Genomic DNA, 27,422 nt, shown 5'->3' on the forward strand with positions numbered 1-27,422 from the left:
ATCTATGTTGAGATGTCAAAAAATAATATAAATATTTGTACACCCTCAAAATGTTAAACATATCGTAGTCATACAGGAGAAAGTGACCAAATGCATTTTTTACAAAAACGTGATCATTGACTATTTGATATATTACTAGCTTAATATTGCCCTGAAAAAAGATCCCAAAGGATTTTAAACTTGGAAGTATAATATATTGACTTGTTAAAAATGACTAACTGCATTGATGTTTATTTTCTTGACAAGCAAAAGTGACTTAAATGGCCCTCCTGAATATTTTACGTTTTGTTGGTCACTTTCTCCTGTACGACTACGATATATCATCAAGTTTATCTATGAAAACTGCGCGTTCAGATGCCACTTGAATAAATTAAATACTTTTCTCGTTTTTTAGTCATTAAATAATAATTAACGTATCTAAAAAGATTTGCAAGAAAGCAAAAAAACTTAGTAAACATCGTTAGCTTCCCATTTGAGCGGCCATTGATAAATATCTTCCGAAAATTTTCCTCCTAATTGCGTACCTACCTGTCAAGTTCTGTTTCGTCGGTGATTTATTGCGTCACACGCGTGCGTTGGCAACACTGCAAACACCGTGGCGGGAAAGACGCCATTGCGCAAAAAGCCAGTCCCCCGTGTCATCGAGTGGTACGGAGAGCCGTGTCGCATAATGTTTCTTGATAATAATGCTGTAATAGGTCGCTTGGAAGTTTGCGGTGGTTTTGCGATCCCGACAGTCGGCTACTAGGGACTTGTTATTCGATCTCCTTCTCCCTTTGTTCGCGATAATTATTCGCTTTTTGTCGGGCGAAATGTGCATGTCTGCTGGTTGGAACATCGTACGGGTGGGTTGAGGGAAGTACAGTAAAACCTCGATATAACGGAGTCTAATGGGGGGAGGGGGTCTCTGTTAAAGCCGAGAGTCCATTATTTAGAAATATGTTTAAAATAAATCCATAAAAACTTTTTTTTGAAGTATGAACACTGTATTTAGATTTACAACATGTAAAAATTAACTGGTCAAATTATAAGCTAAAATAATAAAAATGAAAATGATATTTTCTGGCGTTTCTCATGTTTGTGATAATTGAGAATCCAGGATTCGGACCTCACATACTAATAAAAGAGTTTCTGCTCAATAAAAACCTTTTTTTCTTCTCACCAATAGATGTCTCTAGTGAAGTTCTAGTGATTCAAGAACAATGTTTCTAAATTGGTTCATATATATATAGAACTTCCAAGAATTTGAGTAGTGTGGTTGTCAATAATGGGTAGAATTGGTGAGTGTTACACGTGTGTAAAGTGATCACTTAAACCAGCCTATGATGGTCGTCAGCCCCGTAAATGCCCAGACTTCCATATTCTTCTTCATCTTTGATGAGATGTCAAAAAAAAAATACGAAAATAACTCCTGTAATTGGAGATAATACAGATTATGTGAACAAGTATTTGGACTCACTCAAAATGTTGCTCATAAAAAAAAACCTGTAATAGCGCCCCTTCAAAATGTTTTTTTCTAATATTTTTTTGTAAATAATTTGTCTTTGTTTTCAGGTTGGTGGTGTCACAAAACCAAAGGGCTCTGCACATAGTGTTCCCGCACCACTTTCTGGATTCTCCAGAATGGTTTGGAGTCTCTACTGATGAATATTTTCAGGTATGTTGGTAATTAATTTAGCAGAAAAATGTTTAAATTGGCTTTGTGATAATTAAATACAAACATTTGTGATGAATGGAGTTGAATATTATTTAAATTGGCTTTGTGATAATTAAATACAAACATTTGTGATGAATGGAGTTGAATATTATTTAAATTGGCTTTGTGATAATTAAATACAAACATTTGTGATGAATGGAATTGAATATTATTTGAATTGGCTTTGTGATAATTAAATGTAAATATTTGTGATGAATGGAGTTGAATATTTGTGATAGTTAAGATATTAATACTTTTTATAATTATAGTTAAATATTAATTAGATATGAATATTAGTAATAATTAGTGTTTGATATTTGTAATGATTACAGTTGAATGTATGTAATAATATTATGAGTTAAATATTTAGGATACTGAAATAGGAATATTTGTTATAATTTAAGTCAAATAATTGTGATAATTAGGTTTTAATATATCGCTCACTCCTTTCAAGAACGTCATAAATCAAAAACCGTCCATTTTCAGTTGTGCATGTTTTCGGAAAGCCCAGAAAATATACTTTATCCCAGCAAAAGAGGCATATTTTTATCTTAATATTTACCCGCTTCAGGGCAGAAAGTGTTGTTTTTGTATTTTGAAGAAAAATATTGTTTAATTATTTTTTTAAAATAAACTAGTTATTTTTCAAATGGAAAAAAAACCTTCAGGTTTAACCTCAAAAGATCTATTGCACAATAAAAAGTTCAATAAGTGGCTTGATATTTATTTTTAATAAATTAAATTAATAAAATTAAAAACGTTCTCCTGAAAAATCAAGTTTTTTTTGATTTATGACGTTCTTGAAAGGAGTGAGGGATATGTGATAATTTCGATATAAAATTTCTGATAATCAGAGTTGAAAGTTTGTGTTGATTAGGTATGAATATTAATAATAATTAAAATCAAATATTTAAGATAATTCAATATGAACATTTGTAGTAATTTTAGTTCAATATTCATAGTGATTGGAGTCAAATATTTATGATATTTAAAATTATCTGTGTTATCATTGGTCCATTTTCCAGGTGTCTATTATGTCTATGGAGGAGTCCAGGGTTCTCATTTGGCACAGAGACAAGTTAAAACTGTCCATCATGACTGATCAGTTTCTGCAGGCCGTCTTCGATCACATTCTCGGAAGGGATGTCGTTCACAAACTGATGCAGGTTGGTCCTTAATATCAAACTAACTTTATATTTATCCATTTTTAATTAATGTTTTACTTAGTAAATACCACTATTTCTTAAAATCTACTGTGACACGTGTTTCGATGCACTCCGCATCATTTTCAAACACCGGTGTTTACTAAGTAGTGGTATTTACTAGGTAAAACATTAATTAAAAATGGATAGATTTTACCACAAAGTGACTGCCGAATCAATTAATAAAATTTATTTTTATCATTATTTTTCCAAAACATTTAAAAAAAAAATTCAATGAAAAAATCTCAAATCTAAAACTGAAAACGTCAATCTGAAACATTGATGAAGAATGGTTGGGTGTTATGTTTGGTCAGTACTTCTACATAGAGTTGATTTGTGGACCCTCAAGATCAGAAATATGAACCAGTTAGAGGGATTTCGAATGTGCTTACATCTTAGGATTCTACACATTCCATGGACCGATATGGTCAGCAACATGAATGTGCTCCAAAGAGCAAGAGCAGTGTGGTGCGTATCTCGCGCAATTGCGAACAGAGCAGTGTGACGTCACCACGCCTTCAAAAGTAGTGACAACGCAAGTTAGATCCTCTTTCGTCCCAAGCCACCGGAGCGACCTGGCCTACCTTCAGTTGCCCATTTATTGTGCCTCGTCGTGACAAAAATTTGTAACATTCAAATAATTTTTTTGTAAAAATAAATCTAGAGTAAATAAAGAACCTGTAAATCTTAAGTTATTTGTAAACAAAAATCTTTTGTGAAAATAAACGCGAATCTTTCAAGTAAGTTTAATTATTTATTATTTTTTTCATCTAATATAAAAATGCAACCTCTGAGGAGATAGTGGACGTGGATGCCCGTAATCAGTGCAATTGGGTAAACGCTTCCACATTATTGAAAGCTGTCCCGCCGCATGCCCAGATCTGATACAGAAGCATCTAGGCTTCCTGACAGATCTGCTCTTGCTAAGAATTTTTTTTTTTTGAACTAAGTTGCGAAATTTATTGAAAATGTGAAACAATATAAAATTGTATCCCGATTTTACTGTGAATTTACGTTTAAAAGCTTTCAATATACCTATCACTGCCAATCTAAATAAATACAAGATTGTAAGTCCATCACCAAATTTTCTAGAAGTACCCCAGTGTAGGCAGTGAAAGGGATTAGTGTTTAGTTCAATTAGTCAGCTAGATCCGATTCCGACCCGACGTTGGCCGGTACACAGACGCCCACGACCCCGACCAGCACAGTAGACAGACACGGAACAGTGCGAAGACATTTACAGAAAATGGTCAGTCATCGCATTTCCACTCAACCATTATTCATCGACATAAACGCTTCCACAGCAGGAAGACAGTTACTGACTGATTTCGTTAGCTAAAAATACTTACTTACTTCAGCCTTCTTCTTGTATATAGTATTGAACAAAGGCCTCCCTGTTGAACTTCCAAAAATACTTGAAATATTGCTAAAAATACTTGATTCATAATGGCGGCAGGTGAGCGAGACCATGGCTGCTAGCAATGGGCACCTTCCGAACAGCTACGAAGAAGGCGAAGACAAGCCGATGCTGATAGTCAAGAAGTCCGGAGACGGCCCCGGCATCACGGCGCTCATCAACCGGCAGCTGCAAGGTAGGCTGGCGCTGACCCAACCTTCCCTCTCCCGCGCAAAACTCGCCTAACCTCATGTAACCTAACCTAACCCACTAACTAAAACTAATCTTGGTAGATTCTTGACTATCTTGCAGAGGAAAAGGATTGCCCTTAATTAAAAACATACCCTGGTTTCAACATTTTAAGTTTTGTTTTGAAATATCCTTGTGATATTCATCGCAACTTACTTAACATATTATTTATAATGTCTTTGCGGCATGTACTAATGTATTTAAAGTGTCTTTATGATATCCTTGTGGTGTTGAAAATAAAGAACTTTTTAAATTGGTAACGTTTACAAGACACTGCAGACTGAGGAAACACATGACAAAAATTTGACTTCATGACTCCCCAGTATTCAGATTTTGTATTTAGGATAACGAAACGCCAATCCACATTCTCTATAATTGTGACGCACTCGCTCGCAAACGAAGTCACATCCTTGGAGGACCTCTACTGGACTCCGAGAAGGTGAAGCTCCTACCACCGAGACAGGTCGTGAGTTACATGACTAACGTAGGTCTTGGGAGTGAGCTGTAATTCAGAGGGAGGTCACAATAGACCTAATATGGTCGCGGTGACATAAAGGAATCAAGATCCCTTGAACCTCAAAAAAAAAACCTTTTAGAGCTGAGAGTTTTTCTCATACGCATGCTTAATCATCTGAAGATTTTTTTTGCAAAAAATTTCCTTTTTATTGGGTGTGTTTAAAATCAACAATATTTTTAGTTATTTTGGAAAATGTTAAGTTATGAAAACAGGCAAACTTTTTTCAATAATAATGAATTTTGAAATGTTTTTTTTGCATCACATTAATTTGTAAATTGGTCCATTGTCAGGTAGCTAAGAATCTGCCATATTAAAAAAATTAACAAGACTTTTCATAATCCACTCTCATTTCTTATTTATTTTTACTAACATATCCCTCACACCTTTCTAGAACGTCATAAATCAAAAATCTTGATTTTTCAGGAGAACATTTTTCAAGTTTAAAAATATTATACAATGTATTAAAAATAAATATCAAGCCACTTATTGAACTTTTTACTGTGCAACAGATCTTTTTAGGTAAAATCTGAAGGTTTTATCTCCATTTAAAATTTATTTAGTATATTTAAAAAAAATAATTAAAAAATACATTTTCTTCAAAATGCAAAAACAACACTTTCTGCCCTGTAGCTGGTAAATATTAAGTTAAAAATCTGCCGCTTTTGCTGGGATATAGTATATTTTCTGGGCATTCCTAAAACATGCACAACTGAAAATTGACGATTTTTGATTTATGACGTTCTTGAAAGGAGTGAGCGATATATTCGCAACATATTGTGTGCAAATTCTCGTTCACAAATTTGGGTTTCTTCACTTGGGAGTTATTATTACACTTTGACATCTCAACATAGATGAAAAAGAACATGGAAGTGTATTTACATGGGTTATGACCTGTCACGGCCTGTTGACATGATCTTTTGAAAATGATCTTTTTATTTCATTCAAACATTCATTTTACTCATGATTGAACAAGAACTAGGCCACACCAAAAATGTTGTGCATTTATATGACACCAATATAATTTATTTTGTATATCACTATTTTGTATATCACCAGCACGCTCGGCTACCGTTCTGGAGGTCCCGGGTTCAATTCCCAAGGGGGGTAAAAATAAATATAAGTGATTTTTTCGCTGTAATATTTATTCAATATTACCATGGACTGGTACCTGAAGCGGAGGGTTGATCACCTTTCCTTCATAAGTAAAATGATCATGCGTTTATGACACAGTGCCCTATGCACCATTGGGGTGCGTATAAGGATTTTAAGATTATTATATATCACTATTTAAATATATTTTTATTTATTAAAAAACACACTAAAGTATCGTTTAATCATTTAAACTATTTTATGCACAATACTATTTATGTTTATTTATCTATCACAAATTGTGTGTAATTATTTTTCTTTAATTTTTTAAACCATATAGTAGTTCTGGATCATTCTGTATCAAACTTCTACGATCAACAAAAGTGATAAAGAAAAAAATCTTTATTTTGTAATTATGTATTCCTTATATTTATAACAACACAAAAACAAAACCCTTACCCGCACCCCAATGGTGCATAGGGCACTGCGTCATATAAACGCAGTGTTATCTTGATCGTTTACACATGAAGGAAAGGTGATCAACCCTCCGCTTCAGGTACCAGTCCAGGGTAATATTGAATAAATATTACAGTGAAAAAATCACTCATATTTATTTTACCCCCCCTGGGAATCGAACCCGGGTCCTCCAGAACGGTAGCCGAGCGTACTGACCATTACACCACGGAGGTGGACAAAATTAACATACATATTTATATATTCCTTATATTTATATATTCATAAAACATACATTTACATCACACAAATAACATACAAAATACACACATTATCTTATACATTGTACATTTTGGTTTTTCATACACATTTGTATCAATATCATGAGATCATTGTAAGACAATCTTACATGGAGATAAAATAACAAAAGCTAGAATTATAATTCATATCTATTAATCTTTTGACTTAATTGTTTGATATATTATTGTTTTTGTCTTACTGCAATAAATATACAGACGGCTTTCTAATCAGTGATTCGATATTAAAAATAATTTCTAGTAAATTTCCCTATCAGCTGATAATGTGGCTAACATAATATCATATGATATAACAAATTTTGTACGTAAATATGTGCATTTTGTTTTATCGACACAGTTTGATAATGCGATGTGAAACAGCTGTCGCAAAAATAAATGCATTTAGTAAAATTGTCTTTTACTTATTAATAAAAATAAAAAATATATTAAATTTATATTTTCAATGGACATATTTATTATTGGGAGAAATTTGGTAAACGATTATAGAACTTCAACTATATTATCATATGTGCTCTGGTTGGAAGCATTAAGTCAAAATTTATATATTTATTTAATAATAAATACAAAGGAATTGATAATTATTATCAATTATAAATTATTGTCTCAAGGTCCCGATACTATGAATCCTTTTTTTGTTTTTTTTTTACTTTCCTTTACTTTAAATGCCTTAATACTCACAATTTAAGAAAAATCAAATAAACTTATATTTATTGATTATTAAAAACCAGGCAATTTCCAAAATTGCTCTAAAAGTGTTTCATTAAATATTCTCATAAATAAATAAAAAATCACAGTAATATACCAGAATAAACATGTTTAAATTTGATGTTGTATATTGGTTATTTTGTGTACATTATATATTTTTTACGGTGAATTCTTCGCATTGCAAAAAGTCACAAAAAATGTTTTTTTTTTGGCTTTCTTGTGACGATATTTGCTGTAAAACGTCTGTGTATGTTGGTAAAGTGGGCCCTTCAAATTTAAAATCAGTTATTGTAGGAAGATGACTTTGATTATTTACGCCATTTATAAAAATTATGAAAGATTTCTTATGCTTAGTTTTAAAATTGAATAGCCCGCTATAATGGTGTGTATTTTACATAAATCCCTGTTAGTTTTAGTTAATCTAATAAGAACCTTTTGATAATTCTCCCCCTAGCGGTTTAAATTACCCTAGATTTAAAAGAGAGCTAGATTTTTTCACTAGTGAATAATATTTCATATGTTTAAATAAGCCTTTTTGAGACTTTTTACTACCCTTATCAAACAGTTGTACAGATCTAAAATGAATGTACAAATGTACCTACTTAAAATAAATAAAGTACAAAAGTCCTCAAATAATTTCCTTATATTAAAATTGCCCATATATACAGTATCTACTCAATGAATTAGGGCCACCCATTATTTTTTTGAATACTCTGAAATCTTTTGGATTATTACATTTATTTTACATAAATACTTTAAGTTTTTTATTGACATCTAATATCATGTATATTACCTTCAATAATATGTAAAATATACCTGGATTATTTAAGCGTTTACAAAATTTTAAACCCTTTTTCTGAGAAAGGTCCCTAATTAGCACAGGTAGACAGATAGTTGAAAGTTCAAAAAAAAGCCCTATCTCATTTATTAGTGAAGTTTCTTGAGTTCTGATTGTTGTTTTGTTCAGAGAGGTTATATAGTTATCGTGTCTTGTGAAAAAAACTTAATTTTTAATTTTAGTTCATAAAGTATAATTTTTTTTTGTAAACACAAGTGTTTTTTTTGAAAAGGACAAAATGGGAAAAAGTAAAGACATTTCTGAGGAAAAAAAGTCTAGTGTTATAGTGCTACTGAAATTAGGAATACTATCTAATAGAGAAATTTCAAAAAAAGAAAACGTTTCTCGTCAAACAGTGGACAAAATTTCAAAATCAATAAAAAATCAGTCACCCGCCACCAGCAATCAGCGAAAGAACTGTCGTAAGATTAGAAAAACAACACCGAGGACTGATCAAAAAATCGTTCAAAGTGCCTTAGAAAACCGAAGTGCATCAGCAAAAACATTAAAAATAAAATTGGAAGAAGAGGGTATAAATATATCGGTATCAACACTGAGGCGACGTCTTTACGAAGTAAATCTGAAATGCAGGCGCCCTGTAAAAGTACCAAAATTGACACCACGAATGAAAGCGGATCGATTAAAATGGGCCAGGCTACATCGAAATTACTCGGTAGATGATTGGAAAAAGGTATTTATTTAAATTGAATTTTCAACATATCATTTTAGTCAATAAACTTATATATTTGAATTAAACTTAAATTTTCATTATTTTTCAGGTCATCTTTAGTGATGAGTGCCGGTTAGAAGCCGTGACAGAGAGCCGTCGATTCGTCAGGAGAACACCAATGGAACGTTACAATGAGGCCTGTGTGGTTAAAGTTATCAAACACCCCCCTGCAACAATGATATGGTCATGTATTATTAACAATTTACCTGGGCCGTTGTTTTTCGTGGAAGGAACAATGAACCAAAATTCCTATAAGCAGGTCCTCGAACGAATTTTATTGCCCTTCTACCATACACTCGACCCAACAGAAGGTCCATACACCTTCATGCAGGATGGGGCACCTTGCCACCGGGCTAAATCAATAATAAAAATTTTGTCTTACAAAAATCTGCCTTTGCTCCCCTGGCCTGGAAATTCTCCGGACCTTAATCCTATAGAAAACGTATGGAGCATGTTAAAAAATAAGGTATACTCATTCCCAAATCCGACAGTAGACTGTCTAAAAAAAAAATTCAAAAAATTAGGTCAGAAGACGAAGAAATAAAAAACACGATAAAACAGTGCATTTTAAGTATGCCAAAAAGAATTGAGGCAGTTATTTCTGCCAAAGGTGGAAATAATAAATACTAACTATATTTATATGAAAATATATGCATAATTTAAGCGTAATAAAGTGTTCTTGTGTAAATAAAATTCAATGTTGTTTTATTCAAGGTTTTCTCTGAGTTATTCCTGTTTGAATTGAGAAATTGCGCGAAATTCTGCGTGGCCCTAATTCATTGAGTAGATACTGTATAAATATTTTTATTATTTTGACTCAAGTCCCAGTTTAAGAATTTAAAAAAGTTTTTTTTGTTTGAAATGTGGCTTTCAATATGAACGAATATAAAATTAACCTGTCCAGAAGTGAGTTCTTTTTATGGTCCAAATTACCTTTTTTTAATGTACCAATTCGTAGAATTTTCCTTTTTTAAAATACTAAAGTTTGGTTTTTTCTTTTATTAAGATTCAAAATCATGTTAAATACATATTATTACATATAAGATTAATAATAAAAAAATTAAAAGCAAAAATAAAAACGTTTAGAAGAAAAAAATATAAACCCTCTTTTGGGAATTATTGACCATTTCACCGCAAGGTGTAGTCAAACTTCTGGACAGGTAAATGTTTTTTTTTAAATATGCTTTACGTCACATTATTCCAAATGACGTCAAATATACAAATGTGCTTTTAGACTGTTTCGTATAGCTGGTCAGAAGAAAACCATTAATTTCATAGTGTAATGAAAATTTTTAATTAATGTTTTACTTAGTAAATACCACTATTTCTTAAAATCCACTGTGACACGTGTTTCAATGCATTCCGCATCATTTAAGAAATAGTGGTATTTACTGAGTAAAACATTAATTAAAAATGGATAGATTTGACCACAAAGTGACTGCCGAATCAATTAATGAAATTAATGAAAATTTGTTGTTTGTAAAAAGATTATTTTTTGCTAGTATAAAAATTGTTTTTGTTCTCATTTGATCATTTACAACCAGAGCGCCAAATCAAAATTTGTAATGATTCAGGAGAAGACATATTTGAAGTGCTAGAACTTGGTTAGTAAGTCATTGACAATAATGCCTTGCCAAGACTTTGTTACATCTAATTATTGTTAAACAAAGTAGCTCTAAGGTAGCAAACAGCAGTTCGCGAGCTCTAATAACGCATTTAAAATACATTTTATTATATTCAAACAAATAGTATTTTAATTTAATACAATTAACCACTTAATGCTCAGATTTTTTCACAAAAATAAAACCAAAAATATCAGTTGAATTTTTTTTTTTTAAAGAATTTACAATATTTAAAAGTTGCTTAGATTTTTTTAATTAAGAAAAATATTTGTGTTTCTATTATTTACAAAAATACTTTGATTTCATACTGTTTCTGTGAGCCTAAGCGGCTCATTATTAGAAATAAGTATCAAACTGTGATAGAGTGGGTTCGAACCAAGAGTCGAAAATGTTCTGACTCAAGAGTCCGCGACACTAACCACAGGACCACAACCCGACACTCCAGTTCAAAAAAACAAAACAGAGGCACATTTATATGTTTGATTTCACAACAGTGATATGACTTGGCTGTGTTCAATAACTGTTTAAATGTTAAATTATTAATCTTTCTCTGAATTTTTCAGTTAACAAGGCTTGATTTAAATATTATAAAATATTGGATGTTTGTTGTTTTCCCTCAATAGTGTAAAACTCTGGTATTAGAGACTTATGTCAAATATCCTTAGTACGTCATTGTAAAATATTAAAACTTCTAGTGAAAGCAGCTAGTATCAGAGTATTACATTTGATTTACCGAGCAATATATACCATGGATTTTATAAATTGATTTTATTTCGAATGCATGGTTTATAATGCATTTTTTTATAATTGATACCAACATATAAATATTTGCAATCTCTTCCTGACTCACATATTTTTCCTCAGCGTTGGTTTGGAGCGATGTTCTCTCTGCCTAGTAAGTTATTAGAGATATTGGTTAAAGAGTGTATAAAAATTGTTAGTACAAGAACTAGTCATTGCTGCTCTTCTTTCTTTTACAAGAATCTGGAGCGCAGGACTGGTCACCTCACTTTCATGCAATTGGTGATTGAGTTGGCACCGTGTAGGTCCAATGCAGTGCCCTATGCACCATTGGGTGCGGAAAATGTAAAAAAAAAATTGGAATGGCACAAAATAGATGAAAGAAATAAGAGGAAAAAAAACGCCCTTTTAACTGACATAACTCATATTGAAAATAACTCCTAATTCGAGAAACATAATTCCTAATTGGAGATAATCCAGATTTATGAGCAAGTATTTGGACACACTCAAAATGTTGTTACTCATATTGGAATTTATTAAAAATTCTAATGAAATTTATATATATATATATATATATATAAAACCCTTATCCGCACCCCAATGGTGCATAGGGCACTGCTTCATATAAACGCAGTGTTATCTTGATCGTTTACATATGAAGGAAAGGTGATCAGCCCTCCGCTTCGGGTACCAGTCCAGGGTAATATTAAATAAATATTAGAGTGAAAGAATCACGTATATTTATTTGACCCCCCCCCTGGGAATCGAACCCGGGACCTCCAGAACGGTAGCCGAGCGTGCTGACCATTACACTAAGGAGGCGGACAAAATGAAATTTAAATGATTAATAAATTTTTCATAACGACTTAACGGTTGAATTTTGGTGAGAAAATTTGTCACTGCAGGAAATCATCACCAATAAACGAAAAACAAGATTCCCCGAATACCATTCGAGTCAGTCAATAAAAACAAATACATCAATATATTTAGTTCCGGCAAATCAGTACTGACAAGTCGCAATATGATTTAGTTCATCAATCCAATACAAACTCCTTGCCTGAGTCACACTCGGGCTAGATTAAAAATATATATTTACATCGAAACTATGTAAGATCAGGAAGAGATATATTTTTCCCCCGTATTGATAGTCATTGGAGGTCAATTCAAACTTTGAAACAGATTGTCAAAATCAGGTAAACTATTTTTTTCTAAGAAGAGCATTTTTTAAAATTTCTACTGTCAATAAGTTTGCATCAAAGCCAATGATTATCAGTGCTCTATTCCATTGTAAAGAGATACATACAATTTTAAACTTACAAAAATTTTAAATTTTTTATGCTTTAAAAACTGTCATCAACTTTGAAATTTCGTAAAAATAAGGTTTTTTTAAGGTATCTAATAGCAGATGCATGTGAATTTGCGGGTGATAGTCTGAGCTTCCGAAGTCATCAGTGCAATACACGAAGCCACGCACTGTTAAAAGTGGCCTGTACACTAATTGTCCTGTAAAAAAGCAGACATTACCTTTTAATAATTTGTGCATACCTTGTGGTTTATCCCATGTGATATCATTTGATAAAGCGCATCTCAATAAAGGCAGCTGTATGGAATTATTTAAAATAATTATTGAATACAATTTTGCAATTTAAAAAAAGTATCCAATGATACAATGGCTGCCTTAGGTAGAGTCGATACTCTTAGCTGCAAAATGAGTTATGTATTCTCGCTGTATTGGTGACAATATCAAATATGTACCAAATGCCGACTTAAAGCAATGTCGATAGATGACTGTTTTTAGCAGTTTATTTTGTATCTATTTAAAATGGAATTAGATATTTTAAGTGCTCAGGACACGATCAACAAAATTGTCAATGTTTCTGTAAAAATTGTCATATCAATGAGCCACTGTCATATGGCAAACTTCCAATGTGAAATGTCTCCTTTGCTTTTGGTGCGAAATATCAAATTGCCGTTTTTTTCCCTAAAATATATTAATTTGTATGATATTTACAGCATATTGAAGAGTTTGCAGAAATTATTTGGCCAATGTACAGATGTGTGAATTTAAAAATTTAAAAAAAACACTCTTTTAACACAATGCTGTCGGGCGGTTTTTTCATCAACCCCGACCCTAATTATTATACTAATCACAAGTAACCGCAAATTCAATTCCAATCTGCGGCGTCTCGCGCTCTACCAAAAGTAATCAAACAGAACGCTTACAAGCGTCTCCCGCTTTCTGCCAACAGTATGTCAACGACGCTTTTAAGCGTTTCCCGGAAAACATATGTTAAATAAAAAAATTGGCGACATTGGAGGAATACAGGCCTAGTGATAAATACTTATATATTGATTATTCACCTTCACGCTTCAATTAAAATTGTTAATTATGTGTGAATTATGTATCTGAAAACATTGACAGTTCTTGTATTGACGGTGTCCCGGTTAGTGTGGTATGTTGTTAATGTGGTGTTGCGTAAGTTGACCCCGGTTTGTTTGTTTTGTTTCCCGTTGTGGTGCGGATGTGGTCCGGTCGTGTGGTGTGGTGTGCGCCCCCAGAGGAGCATGCGCCCTTGCTAAGCCCGAGGAGCGCGCTGGGTATGCCCGACACTCGCGCCCGTAGCTCCGCTTGCTAGCTTGCCTGCCCCCCGCCCCCCGCCCCCGCCGCGCCACCATCTCGTCACGAGGAATCTGTACGGCAATACGGCTATTCGCTAGTGACCCACCCAACTCGTAGAAATAAACTAACCTAACCTGCTCACAAAGGAAACATTCTACATTGACCTGTCCATAATCAGTTATTTCATAGGTGTTTATTTATACATTTGGCGTGTAATTTATGCATTAAATGTTAAATCAAACACTGATTTTATGAGTCTACTAAGTTGTATTTTAATTGTTAAAAAACACATAAAAATCAATTTTGTGACAATTGTTTCTCCTAGTTATGGCATTTCCAAACAAATGTTTGAAAGTGCAAAAAACTGAGGAATCCGTCGTGTATGGACAGTGGCCAGAGTTGAGCCATCCAAGTGTAACTTCTGACGAATGGACTCGTTGGTGCCTCTAGCTGTTCATGGAATTCAGAGTATGCGTCTCCAACACCACATTGTATCATTCTTCCCTTTTTTATGAAAGTAGATGGAAGTCTGAGCATCCCAAGGCTTACACCTGGCATTAGCCAGCTTAAGCGATCACTTTATATACTGTGTAAAGTATAAAGTCTTTCATAAAAAAGGGAAGAACGATGCATGTTTCGTATCAAGTTGAGACACCTTTTAAATCGACATCTCATCCGTAGGGTGAATAATCCAATGTCCGATATAATAAATAATACAATATAGTTATTTCGTAACCTAACCTACTCTGGGTATTTCTATAAGCGAATAGCATAATCTGATATTCAGTTACCTTTGGTAGTTACCAGTTACCAGTAGACATAGTAAAAACTAGCCTAACCTAACCTACTGACTGGTTAGGTCAGCAAAAAAAAATTACCTAACCTTAACTATTCAAAGTGGGCAGATCGATTTACGATTCACAGATAATTATGTGAGAAAATAACGCAAAATAAATCAGGGAACTAGCCACATCTTGTCGATAAAATTGCCGTACAAATTCCATTTGCAAATCATCATATTTGGCATCTGAAGGTCTTTTTACTCCTGTTGACAGGCAATCATTATGCATTCCCATATCTTATGTAGATTTGTTTCATTCTGGATAACGCCAGCCAATTAAAGTCAGTGAAAAATTACACATATATCACATTTTACAATGATTTAGTATCGGAGTAAAAGACCTCCAGATGTAGAAATCATTTTAGTGTCTTATTTTTTAGTTGTTCAATCGCAGAGACATATTGTTTGCATTAAAATCGGAGCTTTAATTTAGTTTTCTAGTTTCTCTACGTTTTCATTATAAATGATACTTGAAGCACTCATTATGTTTCTACGTTTAGCAATCCTTTAATGATATTCATGTACATATATATATAACCTAGAAATATACATAATGTGTAATGTAATGTACAATAATATTGCCTGAGATGTGTTTTCAAATACCTTAATCATGTTTTATGTTCTCATCGGAATGTTTACCCATCATTTTTAAATGTTTGCGCTTGTCTAAAAATCCTTTGCTTGCTAGGAAAAGAAGTTGTTCAGATTCTAGTAGTACATTTTTTCCAGTTTAACGCCAATGACAGCGCTTATAGCTATTTTCTAAGTCATTCGCACTTTTTTCTGATGTTTCAAACCTCATTAACGCTAATGCCATCCGAGCCCATGTGGAAATGAATAATGGATATTGGAATACATTGAGGTGTTTTTTTTAAACTCACGCCACGACAGCTAAAAATGTAACTATAATTTATATATGTAAGTATCATCATTAAGTAAATTTTTAACATTAATTTTTTTGGATTAATTACGCATTTTAACTGCTGGTCAGGCATTAACTGGTTAATTGCGCAGTTAAATTTTAAATATCCATTACTATAGCGCGTGATTAAACTAAGGTTGAGAGATAGTTAAAAGCCTGTTTTCTCAATTCTCTTGTTTTGTCTGCCTCCGTAGTGTAATGGTCAGCACGCTCGGCTACCATTCTGGAGGTCCCGGGTTCGATTCCCAGGGGGGTTCAAATAAATATTTGTGATTTTTTCACTGTAATATTTATTCAATATTACCCTGAACTGGTTCCTGAAGCAAAGGGCTGATCACCTTTCCTTCATGTGTAAACGATCAAGATAACACTGCGTTATATAATGCAGTGCCCTATGCACCATAGGGTGCGGATAAGGGTTTGAATGGAAAAAAAAATTCATGGACCCTATGCACCATTGGGGTGTGGACAAGGGTTTTATTACTATTATTATTTCTCAATAAGGACTTTTACAAATTGAATAGTAAACAAAGGGTTAAATATGACAAATGCTGTATCGCTTATGTACCGCAAAAATAGAATGTAATACCGCTAACTGGCCCGTGTTTCTAGAAGATTTCAGATTCACACTCTGAACTAGTTTTACCTGTACCAGAGCTGTGATTTCTTGAAAATGCCGCATTGAAAAATTAACACGGTGCAATACTATTTTTTTTGTTCGCAAATTATGATTATTATTAGTAATTATTATTCAAGGGTGAGTTTAATTATCTTTCTGTTGTAACGCCTAATGTATTATTTCTGTAAAATCATCTCTCCGTCACTAGTTGAATTACCGCACTAAACTTTTTAATATTCAACAAACTCACGCTATTTGATGCTGTCAATTTTGATCCAAGCCCTTTCTCTAGTATCCTCAATAACTGAGATTCGATCACTGCTTTTAATCGGCACTTTGAAATTATCATTCCTTATAACTTTTTTATAATATAAGTATCTTAACTATTAAATGTTAATTTCATCATTAAATTAAGTTGTTAACAGTAAGTGGCATCGATATTTCACTTTTTTTACTAGCAAAGATTATTTTATTTTAAAATCACATGACAATCAGTTATTTTCTTTTTAGAATATGTAAAGAAATCATGAAAATATAATTTATTAAATTCTAGTCCGCCTCCGTAGTGTAATGGTCGGCACGCTCGGCTACCGTTCTGGAGGTCCCGGGTTCGATTCCCAAGGGGGGTAAAATAAATATGAGTGATTTTTTCACTGTCATATTTATTCAATATTACTCTGGACTGGTACCTGAAGCGGAGGGCTGATTACCTTTCCTTCATGTGTAAACGATCAAGATAACACTGCGTTTATATGACGCAGTGCCCTATGCACCATTGGGGTGCGGATAAGGGTTTTATTATTATTATTAAATTCTAGTCATTCAATTTCATCATTATATCAAAATTATAACAGCGCTTTGCGTGACGTCAGTGTACGTCAAAATCCATCTAGTGGTCGACCTTAATACATGATCCCTGTGAGTTACCCCAGGGTTTTGGGATGCAGTTCTAAGTATTTCATACTGGGAGCTGGAACTGACGAGATTTGAATCTTTTACCCACTAGTTTTAATGGCATCATTACCAATTTACCAATACGTTGCCTACATAGTAGGATGCTGTTTTTCAAATGTAAAATTTTGCAAATAAATTAATGATATTTTGGAATAAATAGACTATTTAAATGCAGAGGATGTTCAATTCAAATTCCTACCGAGTGACTCATTCTTAAGTCAAGCAAGAAAAACTACCAATTTATGATATCATTGGTTGTTTCAACTGCAAGGGTTTTTATTTAAAAATAAAACTAATGCAATGGTAACTTATGAGATGTACGTATATTTTTTTGTGCAAGCAACGGTTTTTAAAAACTAAATCAATTTTTTGTTTGTAACCTTAAAAAACGTTTTAATACTCTATAGAATGCTAGAGATTAAATTTTTTTTAAATATTACTTAATAGGTGTTGTAATATATTAAATTCAGTTTTTAAACTTTTTTTTAGACTTAGTTTAAAGTGTAGTTGACTACATTTAGTTTAAAGTGTAGTTGACTACATAGAGGAAGGGGTGTTTAAAGTATAATGAATGTTTGGTATATTCGGCACAGCATGTTTTAAATACGAGGTGTGGACAAGAAATTTGTACAAATCATTCAGTGATTCAAATGAATCTTGTGGTCTTCATTTGGTGCAACTTTGGACACGCTTAAAACATTGTGAATTATAAATAAAACAGGCTGAATTTTTTTTAAAAATAAACTGTACAGGCTAGATGCAGATTCAGTCAATATATAATGACATCATAAAATTTAGTCTGTATAGTGTAAATTCTAATAGATGTATGGATGTGTGTGAGTCTGATAACAAAAAAATTTGATCTTGTCGAACGAAAAGTCCATACACAAAAAACAGGTCTACCAGATCGTTATCCTCTGGGCACTCGAGATGCATACCCATACTCCATGCCCGTTGGATATAAAAGCTGCCGAGAAATCCTTTGAGGAAAAAATTAGATCAGTCAATGGTTAATGGTCAAGAAAACAGTGTTGATTTTATTTTTTATTTTTAAAGGAATGACCCGCAAAGCGTCTATTTTATATGCTTGTCTGCAGGTAGGATAGTAAGGGTAAGGAAGGCAAATGTGAAAAATACATCGCATTTGCGTGTTTGGGTGTTTACCCAGACCAATTGAAAATAAATTTTTCTTCAATTCATTTTGCAATTGGCGGGAGTCGAACCCGCGACGCCAATTACGCAGTCGAGCGTCTACCCAACTACGCCACTACGCCTGTCAATGCAGCACCCTATGTACCATCTGGGTCTAGATAGGGGTGAAATAATCAAATGTGCAAATTTATTGTCCGCTCCTCCTATGTCTAAAATTAATATTGTTGGTCTAATAATTTATGAATCCATATTCGCTATGGAGTCCATAAACTGCTCCTCTGTCGGATGCCAGCTCTTTGCGTCTTCACGAATCAGATCAGCATCTCATAGTTCAGACGACAACTGCTGAAGAACCGTCAGCAGTGGACGTCCTGGGCTGCGAGAACCTGATACCTTGTAAAAGAGGCAAGCTTGATTAATTTCATATGCAAGGCTCTCGGGAGGCATGCGCAGTACAGGCCCAATCAACAGTATCTCCTATTGTATTTTTACATATTTTGAAAATTGTGTTGAAATATTTAGTTATTTAGTCTGCCTCCGTGGTGTAATGGTTAGCGTGTTTGGCTACCGTGCTGGAGGTCCCGGGTTCGATTCTCAGGGGGGGGGGTGAAAATAAATATTAGTGATTTTACACTCTAATATTTATTTTATATTACCCTTGACTGGTCTCCGAAGCGCAGGAATGATCACCTTGCCTTCATTTAAGTAACGTTCAAGATAACACTGTGTCAAAACGATGCAGTGCCCTATGCACCATTGGTTGTGGATAAGGGTTAAAAGAAGAAGTATTTAAAAATTAATTTAAGTAATATTTTAATACAATTTTCGTAATATGTAAAAATTAAATGTTTGCCTATTAGACAAGCAATATTATTTTTATATTTAAATGAGCTTTCAGTTTACGTGAAATCTTTTTTCAAATGATATTTCCTAAATGTAATACTACGAGAACTCATATTTTCGACAAATTGTCATACTACTACTACTACTACTACCATCACGCCGTTTCCCCGCAGGGGTAGGCAGAGAGGATGGAACATTGAACATGGATGCAAATTGTCATCATTCCTACAAATACAAATAACTGTGTTTTTATTTAATTAATATTTTTTTATCTGTGATTTTTTTCAAGTTCAATGGAACAATAAACTTCCACGAGATATGGTTTTAATTTTATTTATTAATATTGATTTGATAAGTACTTATGATATTACAAATGTGACCTTTGGTATCAAAACCCGACATATCAATTTTTTTTAAATTAGTTTTTAATGCAGTTTTGCAGAATGTAAGACTTGTGATAACCCCATGATATATCCTTATGGATTTACAGTATTTTGAATTATAAACATAGTTTGCAAACGTAATAAGTACGGCCTGGATTTTATTTCGAACCGTGATTTGCATTTTCAACGAATCAGTGCTCACTTTTACTTGTATTATTTTTTTTTAATGTATTATTTAGCTTTTTTAAATTTTTATTTCTTTAAAGCATAACTTTTATGTATGTCAACATCCTAAATAAAATGTTGAAGGACTTCTATATATGTACAAGTTAAACCATATACTTTGGCCACCTCCATAGTGTAATGATAAGCACATTTAGCTACTATACTGGAGATCCCGGGTTTTATTCCCAGGCTGGTTCAAAATGAACATGTGTTTCTTCACTCTAATGTTTATTTAATATTACCCTATACTGGTACCTGATGCTCCTTGCTGTCATATAATAAATAATGTCATTTTGATGCAGTGTCCTGTGCACCATTGGGTGCAGATAAGGGTCAGTAATTATATAAGTATAAAATGGCAACAGATCCTCTTTGTTCGAATTGTGATATATCCAAAATAGGTTCTCACAAAAAAAAAATACTCAAAACTTCAACAAAATTGTCTATCTTTAGTATGTATTAATTTTTTATGTTTGTCTTAAATTTAAAGATATATATATATATTTTTTTATCTATCCCTCCAAAGCATGAAAAATCAATATTTTGAGTTCACAGCTTTATCTTGAAATTTTCTTTATATTATAATAGTTTAATTATCATTTCCTCAGCTATCACGGTTTTACACATTTTCCTAACAAAGTAGGGTAGGAACCTCTTACGTAACTATATGCAACGCACACTACTGGTCGTGTTTTGATACTAAATGTCACAATTGTTTTTAGTGATACATTTTTAATATTCATCAACAAATTAAAGTAAGTCTTAGAAGTGCACAATTCTACAAGCTATCACGTGATAAAGATATTTTACTGAGTAATGTTCATTATTAATAAAATTTTGGTCCTTTATATTTTTTCTTTGCTAGTTTGAGCATCCTACAAAATAATACCAAATTACTAAGTCAATAGAATAAAGTGTTAGTGATTATTATTATAGATTTGATTTAGTACGATCCACAAAAAAAATCTTTGGACAAATTATCTTTTTATTACATTATACATATTTTTTGCAGTAATTTTTTTTATTTGTAATCTTTTTAACTTTAAACTGCAATAAAAAAATCATTATAGATATAATTTAATTTACGAAAAAGGCATTCAAAAACTCAATATACTTGACGCGATTGATGGTAAATATCAAAATTTATATTTTGTACATATTTTTCTTTGCAAATAAACCAATGATCAAAAATCCCAAAACCCATCACATACAAAAAATTACTAATAGAAGAGATGATTACAACAATATTAAATAATTATGTCTCTGAAAAAAATTACTATCTACTCCGGGACTTGAACCCGGTACCTTCTGATTTTGCATCCACTGCTTTACCAATTGAGCTATGTAGTTCGTCACGCTAGTGGAGAAATTAACCATCCCCTATCTAATATAATCAATTTTCAACCTTATCTAAAGATACAATAAGGGTGAAAATAAATTTGAAAGAATTTTCACCTGTGGTCAGAAAAGGAAAGCTGTTCTTTCACAAAGTACTCAACAGATGGCAGTTCCAACTGAGATATGAAGGCGGTTGTTAAGATACTCTATATATACATCTTCCGAGAATAATGGACAGAATGGTGAATGTTACATAGTGTGTAAAGTAATAACTTAAACCAGTGCCAGGTTTATTCAAACCATCACAATTACAAAAATATTTGAACTTATCTCAAGTTTACAATTTTTTTTGTTTGTTTGATTTCAAGTTAACAATTTGTCTTGCAGTTTTTGTGATGGATTTTTTACAACCCTCATACCTTCAATTTGCATCAAGTATATTTAAGTATTTAAAAATGTCTAAAACACACGAAATTAAAAATAAGTAAATGTCTCGCTTTGAATTTATCTATGTTGATGATCTAATCAGTCGTCTAGTTTTATGTGATACGATGTCTTAAATAAATAGTTATATTTCAATTAAAATAGAAATTAGTGTTGATATCAATAAATGTTCATTCCAAAATATTAAATGTTTTTAATTTATCTTATTTCCTGTAACAAAAAACAATGTTATTTTGAATTGTTTATTTTTAGTTTGTATTAATTAATAAAAATAATGTTAAGTGTTTAGTCTTGTGTCAGTTTTTCCAGATAACTAAGTAATCTAGCTTGATTATAGGCTGGAATCATAAACTGGACTTACTGCACTAATTAGTTACTCCATTTTACCAAATTTGGCAAGACCTTCTCAAAACCTTTGGCTGAATGATTTCTTAATGTAAGATCATTTTTTTCTGAATTAAAATTCAATGTAAAAAAGCCTTGTTTTGTAGTAACTTTAATACTTTGTGATGATCAAGAAATATGTCGAATATGTCATCCTCAAAAGAAAAATCTGCAAAGTATGACTTTTTCTCAGCAGCCATTGATCAAACATTGCTTGATAAATAGATGTCAATATAACAAACAATAAATGTGATTGCATTTCATAATAAACTGAGTCGGCGCCACGATGATGAAGTGCCAATTTATGGGATGAAAAGCATAACTTAAACCCTTTTCTCAATTCTGACTCTGTTTAGAGATTAAACTTAAAAATAAGTTTGTTATAAGGTGCTCTTTACACAGATGGAGATTTTATTTGCGGATGTAAGAAATAAAACAATACCGCATATACTGATTTCTCCATTTCTTTTATGTGGTGTTTTTTGCATGAGAGGATGGTTCATTAATGGAAAACCCAACATCATTGTTGTACATTTATCATTTTTGATACCTGTAATGCAAAACATTTAGCTAAGAATGGCATTTTATATCGGAATGGATGTCTTATGTGTTCTTGTCTGCTTTTTCCATAACCCCCAAACACCGAAATGATGTGCAAGGTAAGTACCTTAATGGTAATTATGAAAATAATTGTTTTAAATTAGCGGAATGGCGATGTTAATTTTTCAGTTGAAACCTTAATGCTTGATGACTTTTCATTGGATGTTGCTTTCGTTGTTAGCTAATTTAATGTTGTGTAAAAATTATTGTTAGTATGCATAGGGATTTCAAAAAGGTTGTAGATCCATATATCGCTCAAGATACACCTATGTCTCATTAGCTACTTAATAAAAAAATACAGAGAGGCAAGAACTGCATATCTGGATTGATGTTTTTATAACATAGATGTAACAATGGATTAAAACATTTTCAGCGAGTCAAATTAAAGCAAAACAAAAAATATTGAAAACTGCTTTTGTTGGTTTAATACAGTTGAACCCAACACACACAACGCCTAAAATGTTGGCCCGAATAGCCGACCAATAAATTGACCCGGAGAGTCAACCCAGCAGATAACAGTCGGCAAAAGCCAGGCGATAGTCGGCTATTGCTGACTGTCACCTGCCAATATTTTGAGGACTTATCATCATGGTTACAAGTTATTACCAATAAGATTTTGTTACATTCATCAAATGCAGTGTTCTATACTACATACATCATTTGGTGGAAAAATCAGCTAGGAGAAGAAATAAACCCCAAACAAACACATTAGTCGGGTTTTCAACTATTTAAAATAGATTTTAAACCATTGGTTTTATTTTCTAATGATTTTTTATAATTACAATTGCGTTATATTTGGTATAATTATGTTTTTGTACATTTATAATTATATCCAACATAACATAAAAGCATGGATATGCATTTTTGTTTTCCTTGTAAAAAAGAAGAATTTTTGAGATATTGCCTTATCATAAGTGATTCTTTACAGTGGCATTCTTTATTAGCATGTTTCCTAAATTTAAGGTTATAATGCCGTAGAAATATAAAAAAATCATAATATGATGATCAGTTTTTTAAAGTGCAGCGTACATGGTGACTCTTCCTCTATCTGTAGCATAAAAGCAAAATGAGCGGCTTTTTGCTACAAATACCACCTTAGAAGATGGCTACACAAGCTTTTATTTTAGAAAAAAATTGAATTGAGAATACCACTACGAGGAAAAAATATAACTTACTCTCAATCTCGCTATATTGAAGGTTTCAGAGACAAGGAGACAGAGATATAAAATAAGGAGACAGAGTATTATATATTTCATTCTTTATTCATTGATAACGAACACCCTTTACATACTTACTACAAACTAATTAACAATAGACACAAATCAAAACTTTTTTCTTAAAGTTTTTCCCTTAAAAATACTAATCTAAATATAGTTTTTCATCTTTCCTGTCAAAAAGTCACCTGCTAACAAATGACTGACCTTTCTTTCCCGATTCCACCATCAAACATTAAGTCTAGTGTAAAACATAGACATTTAAACACTGTAAATATGTGATTTTTCTTTTGGCGTTTTGCGTCAACCTGAGTTTTTTTTAATTAGTAACTTACCTGAACAGTATACAGATACACAGCTGACTACCAGATTATTATTTATATATTTAATAAAATTTAAAGCTTTTCATTAATTGGTTCAGCAGTCACTCTGTGGTAAGATCTATGGATTTTTAATTTAAGTTTAATCCCGGTAAATACCGCTATTTCTTAAAATCTATTCTAATCTCAGCTTAATTTGGATAGTAAGTGTTGTTAAACTTCTGAACCTCTCCTCATCTGACCAGGATGTGTCCTCAATGGCGGCAGTTGAAATTGTTTGACTTGATTGCTCCTCTTTGTTGTCAGATCAAGTTTCCCTATGAGTTTCATCATGTTGCTGGACTAGAAGTGCTTAGAGCTCTTCAGTTGTCAGTTCTGTACAGTTCTGTACTACAGTACAAGTTGTCCCACCGGATTTCCCGATCTGATACAGAAGCATATAGGCTTCCTGACAGACCCTCTCTTTCAAAGCAATTAATGTAATACAATACAGTCCACTGTGTGAAATGAGGTTCGTTAAAGGAAAAACAGTTAGTTTATTGTGCACAGCATTATGCGAAGCATTACTGTAAATTTAAACTTAATTATCACTTCGCCCTTATCAAATTTGATCATCAAAGGCACATACCAGTATTGTGCATAGTATCACTCAATGACCCTCAAATGACAGGGACCATGGTTTGTATACTGTCTTACATTTCAACTTGAAGGTACCGTGTAGTGAAAGCTCATGGTGCGTTACTGTTTCTGTTCCTTGTGTAGCTTTACCACGGATAGCTAAGTATTATTACTGCGGTAAGAATGGCCCCTTGATATGTGCATCCAATCATGCTGAATTGTATGTTTGTCTAGTGACCCATCAGTCGATTTCGGTAACCCAGTTTGCACTCTTTCTTACCCCTGTATTCTTGAATATCCATTGGGGGTCCAATGCACCACAAATTAAATAAGTCATGTAAAATTATAAATAAAAATATTACGATCAAACCTTTTGTTTGCTATAGCTATGTTTCAAATAGGCTTTCCAGAGATTGTCAAATATAAAAACTATGATTTTCGACAATCACGTGTTTACAAAATATTGAATCATAGTGTGCATTGTCAAAAAAAAATATATAAAACTTGTAATTGCTTTAAAATTGTTGTTGAAAATGTCAACAAAAAAATAAGCAGGTTTGTATGAGAAGTTACATATAAAGAGGCGAAGAATGTTTGCAGAGACAGTAGTGTGGCTCTCTATTTTCTCTGCTTACCCCAGCGGAGAAGCAGCGTGATCGTTAGTTAGTTAGTTAGTCCTATGAATAGTATCACGCTTTTATTGCACGTACATAAGTTAGCAGAGACGTTCATGAAATAAACTAAATTGGATGAATGTGCAAAGACAAAGTAGTGTGGCGCTCTATTTTCTTTGCCCACCCCTACAGAGAAGCAGCATGATAGTTAGTTAGTTAGTTAGATCACATTTATTATATATTATTGGTATTTAAAGATGAATATAGCAAACAGTAATAGAAAATCGACCCCCAAGGATTACGAATATAGGGTAAGGACCCATTAAACACATCTTGAATTAGTATTCCCTCTTTCATAGATTATCATAGGTACTTATAAACAAATCTATTACCTATAAATTATAAGAAGGGACTAAGTATTCATATAAGATATTTCAGTTGCTTAAACATGCTCAACTTTCATAAGTGCTTTTATAATTTATATATTCTGATTTAAGCTGAATTAAGTGTTTACAAACCGATCAAATTTCTGTATTTTTCAAATAGTTAAAAGCACTTGCTTCAGGTAGGCACCATTTCAACAAAACAAGTGGTATTGGAAAATATGAGTATATTCTTCAACAAATCTTGTGTAATTGTTAATTTTCCGCCAAAGCTGCATCTATCTTACCATAAGCAATTCCAGAAATGTTCTAAATTGGTAGTCAAATACTGCGTAGTGACAAAGCAAATACATACATATATCATAAGCTACAGACATTTTTTTTGCTTTTAAAATGTAAAGACATCAAGTATGGATCTCTATCTGCTTTAGAGCTGAATTTTATACTAGGCCGTCTTAGCTTAAGTTTTACCTAAAACAAACATGCCTTTATAGAAAATTTTTACTTACCTACTTAAAATGTACAAAATTTACATTATAAAATTTACAGATTGTAGGCATACATGTGCTTTCTTTTTGTATGATTGGCCTTATACCATTACTTGAGACTTCTACTGGCACTAAAAACTGCTTTTATTGAGAATCTTTAATAAATATCTGCATACCAGAAATTCAACTCGAAAACATATTTCAATATTGCACAAGGGGAAAATCGTCACAAATTTATCATATTACCATCATCTCATATTATCATATTAATCTATCATATTACATTTATGCACTATTGAGTGCAGATAAGGGTTAGAAGAAATATGATATTACTGTAGAGATAAGAAATATATTTTTGCTCCAAAAAGGTAAAAACTTGACTTATGGTGTTGGCATTAATGCTGTAATACTTCATCGAAAAATCCAACTGCCGATTTTTGAGCATGCTCAAAATGAGCACGCTTATTTCTAGCAAAGTACGTAACACAATTGCTTAATAAAAGCACGGTTTGTGCTAATAATAAGCATGTGTATCTAGACCTTAAGTTCTTGGAAATGGAAAGAAAGAAGTTGAAGTACGTTTTCGAATGTGATTTACTTACACGCCAATATCTGCAGATGTAAATGTAAATCATCAATCGTTGGCCATCATTTTTGGTATAATTACTATCTTCTTTTTTAATTTTATACTCTAAACATGTTTAATTTGCAGCAGGAGATCCAAATGCATGGAGACTGGGCAGAATAGAGGAAGCCGATCACGAGACTCAAGTATAACCTAACCTAACTTTATCAGACTCTAGCTAATCTAACCTAACCTTACCTAAGAGTGTTCAAAGAGCAGTTGAGTTTAAAAAATGGTTCTCATTGTGGGCTTCAATACTCATAGCGATTAAGGTATATTT

The 27,422-nt window shown here is 32.6% G+C and overlaps 1 protein-coding gene across 2 annotated transcripts in view; it reads left to right on the plus strand.

The window, feature by feature from the left end:
- Positions 1 to 27,422, plus strand: part of bves (popeye domain cAMP effector bves) — a 90,255-nt gene extending 62,833 nt beyond the window's left edge. Inside the window, exons 3-6 of one of the 2 annotated variants that reach the window (XM_088260089.1) lie at positions 1,555 to 1,657; positions 2,722 to 2,862; positions 4,355 to 4,490; positions 27,230 to 27,422. In XM_088260089.1, the coding sequence (XP_088116215.1) occupies positions 1,555 to 1,657; positions 2,722 to 2,862; positions 4,355 to 4,490; positions 27,230 to 27,294 (445 nt within the window). In that variant the 3' untranslated portion in view covers positions 27,295 to 27,422. Of the gene's footprint in view, positions 1 to 1,554; positions 1,658 to 2,721; positions 2,863 to 4,354; positions 4,491 to 14,114; positions 15,622 to 27,229 lie in introns of those variants that run through there. The other variant, XM_088260087.1, reaches the window with a different exon arrangement.

This window comes from Brachycentrus maculatus, unplaced genomic scaffold, assembly GCF_059751285.1.
Source record: "Brachycentrus maculatus isolate JH-2025_06_01 unplaced genomic scaffold, ASM5975128v1 h1tg000124l, whole genome shotgun sequence".
Classification (NCBI taxonomy): Eukaryota; Metazoa; Arthropoda; class Insecta; order Trichoptera; family Brachycentridae; genus Brachycentrus; species Brachycentrus maculatus.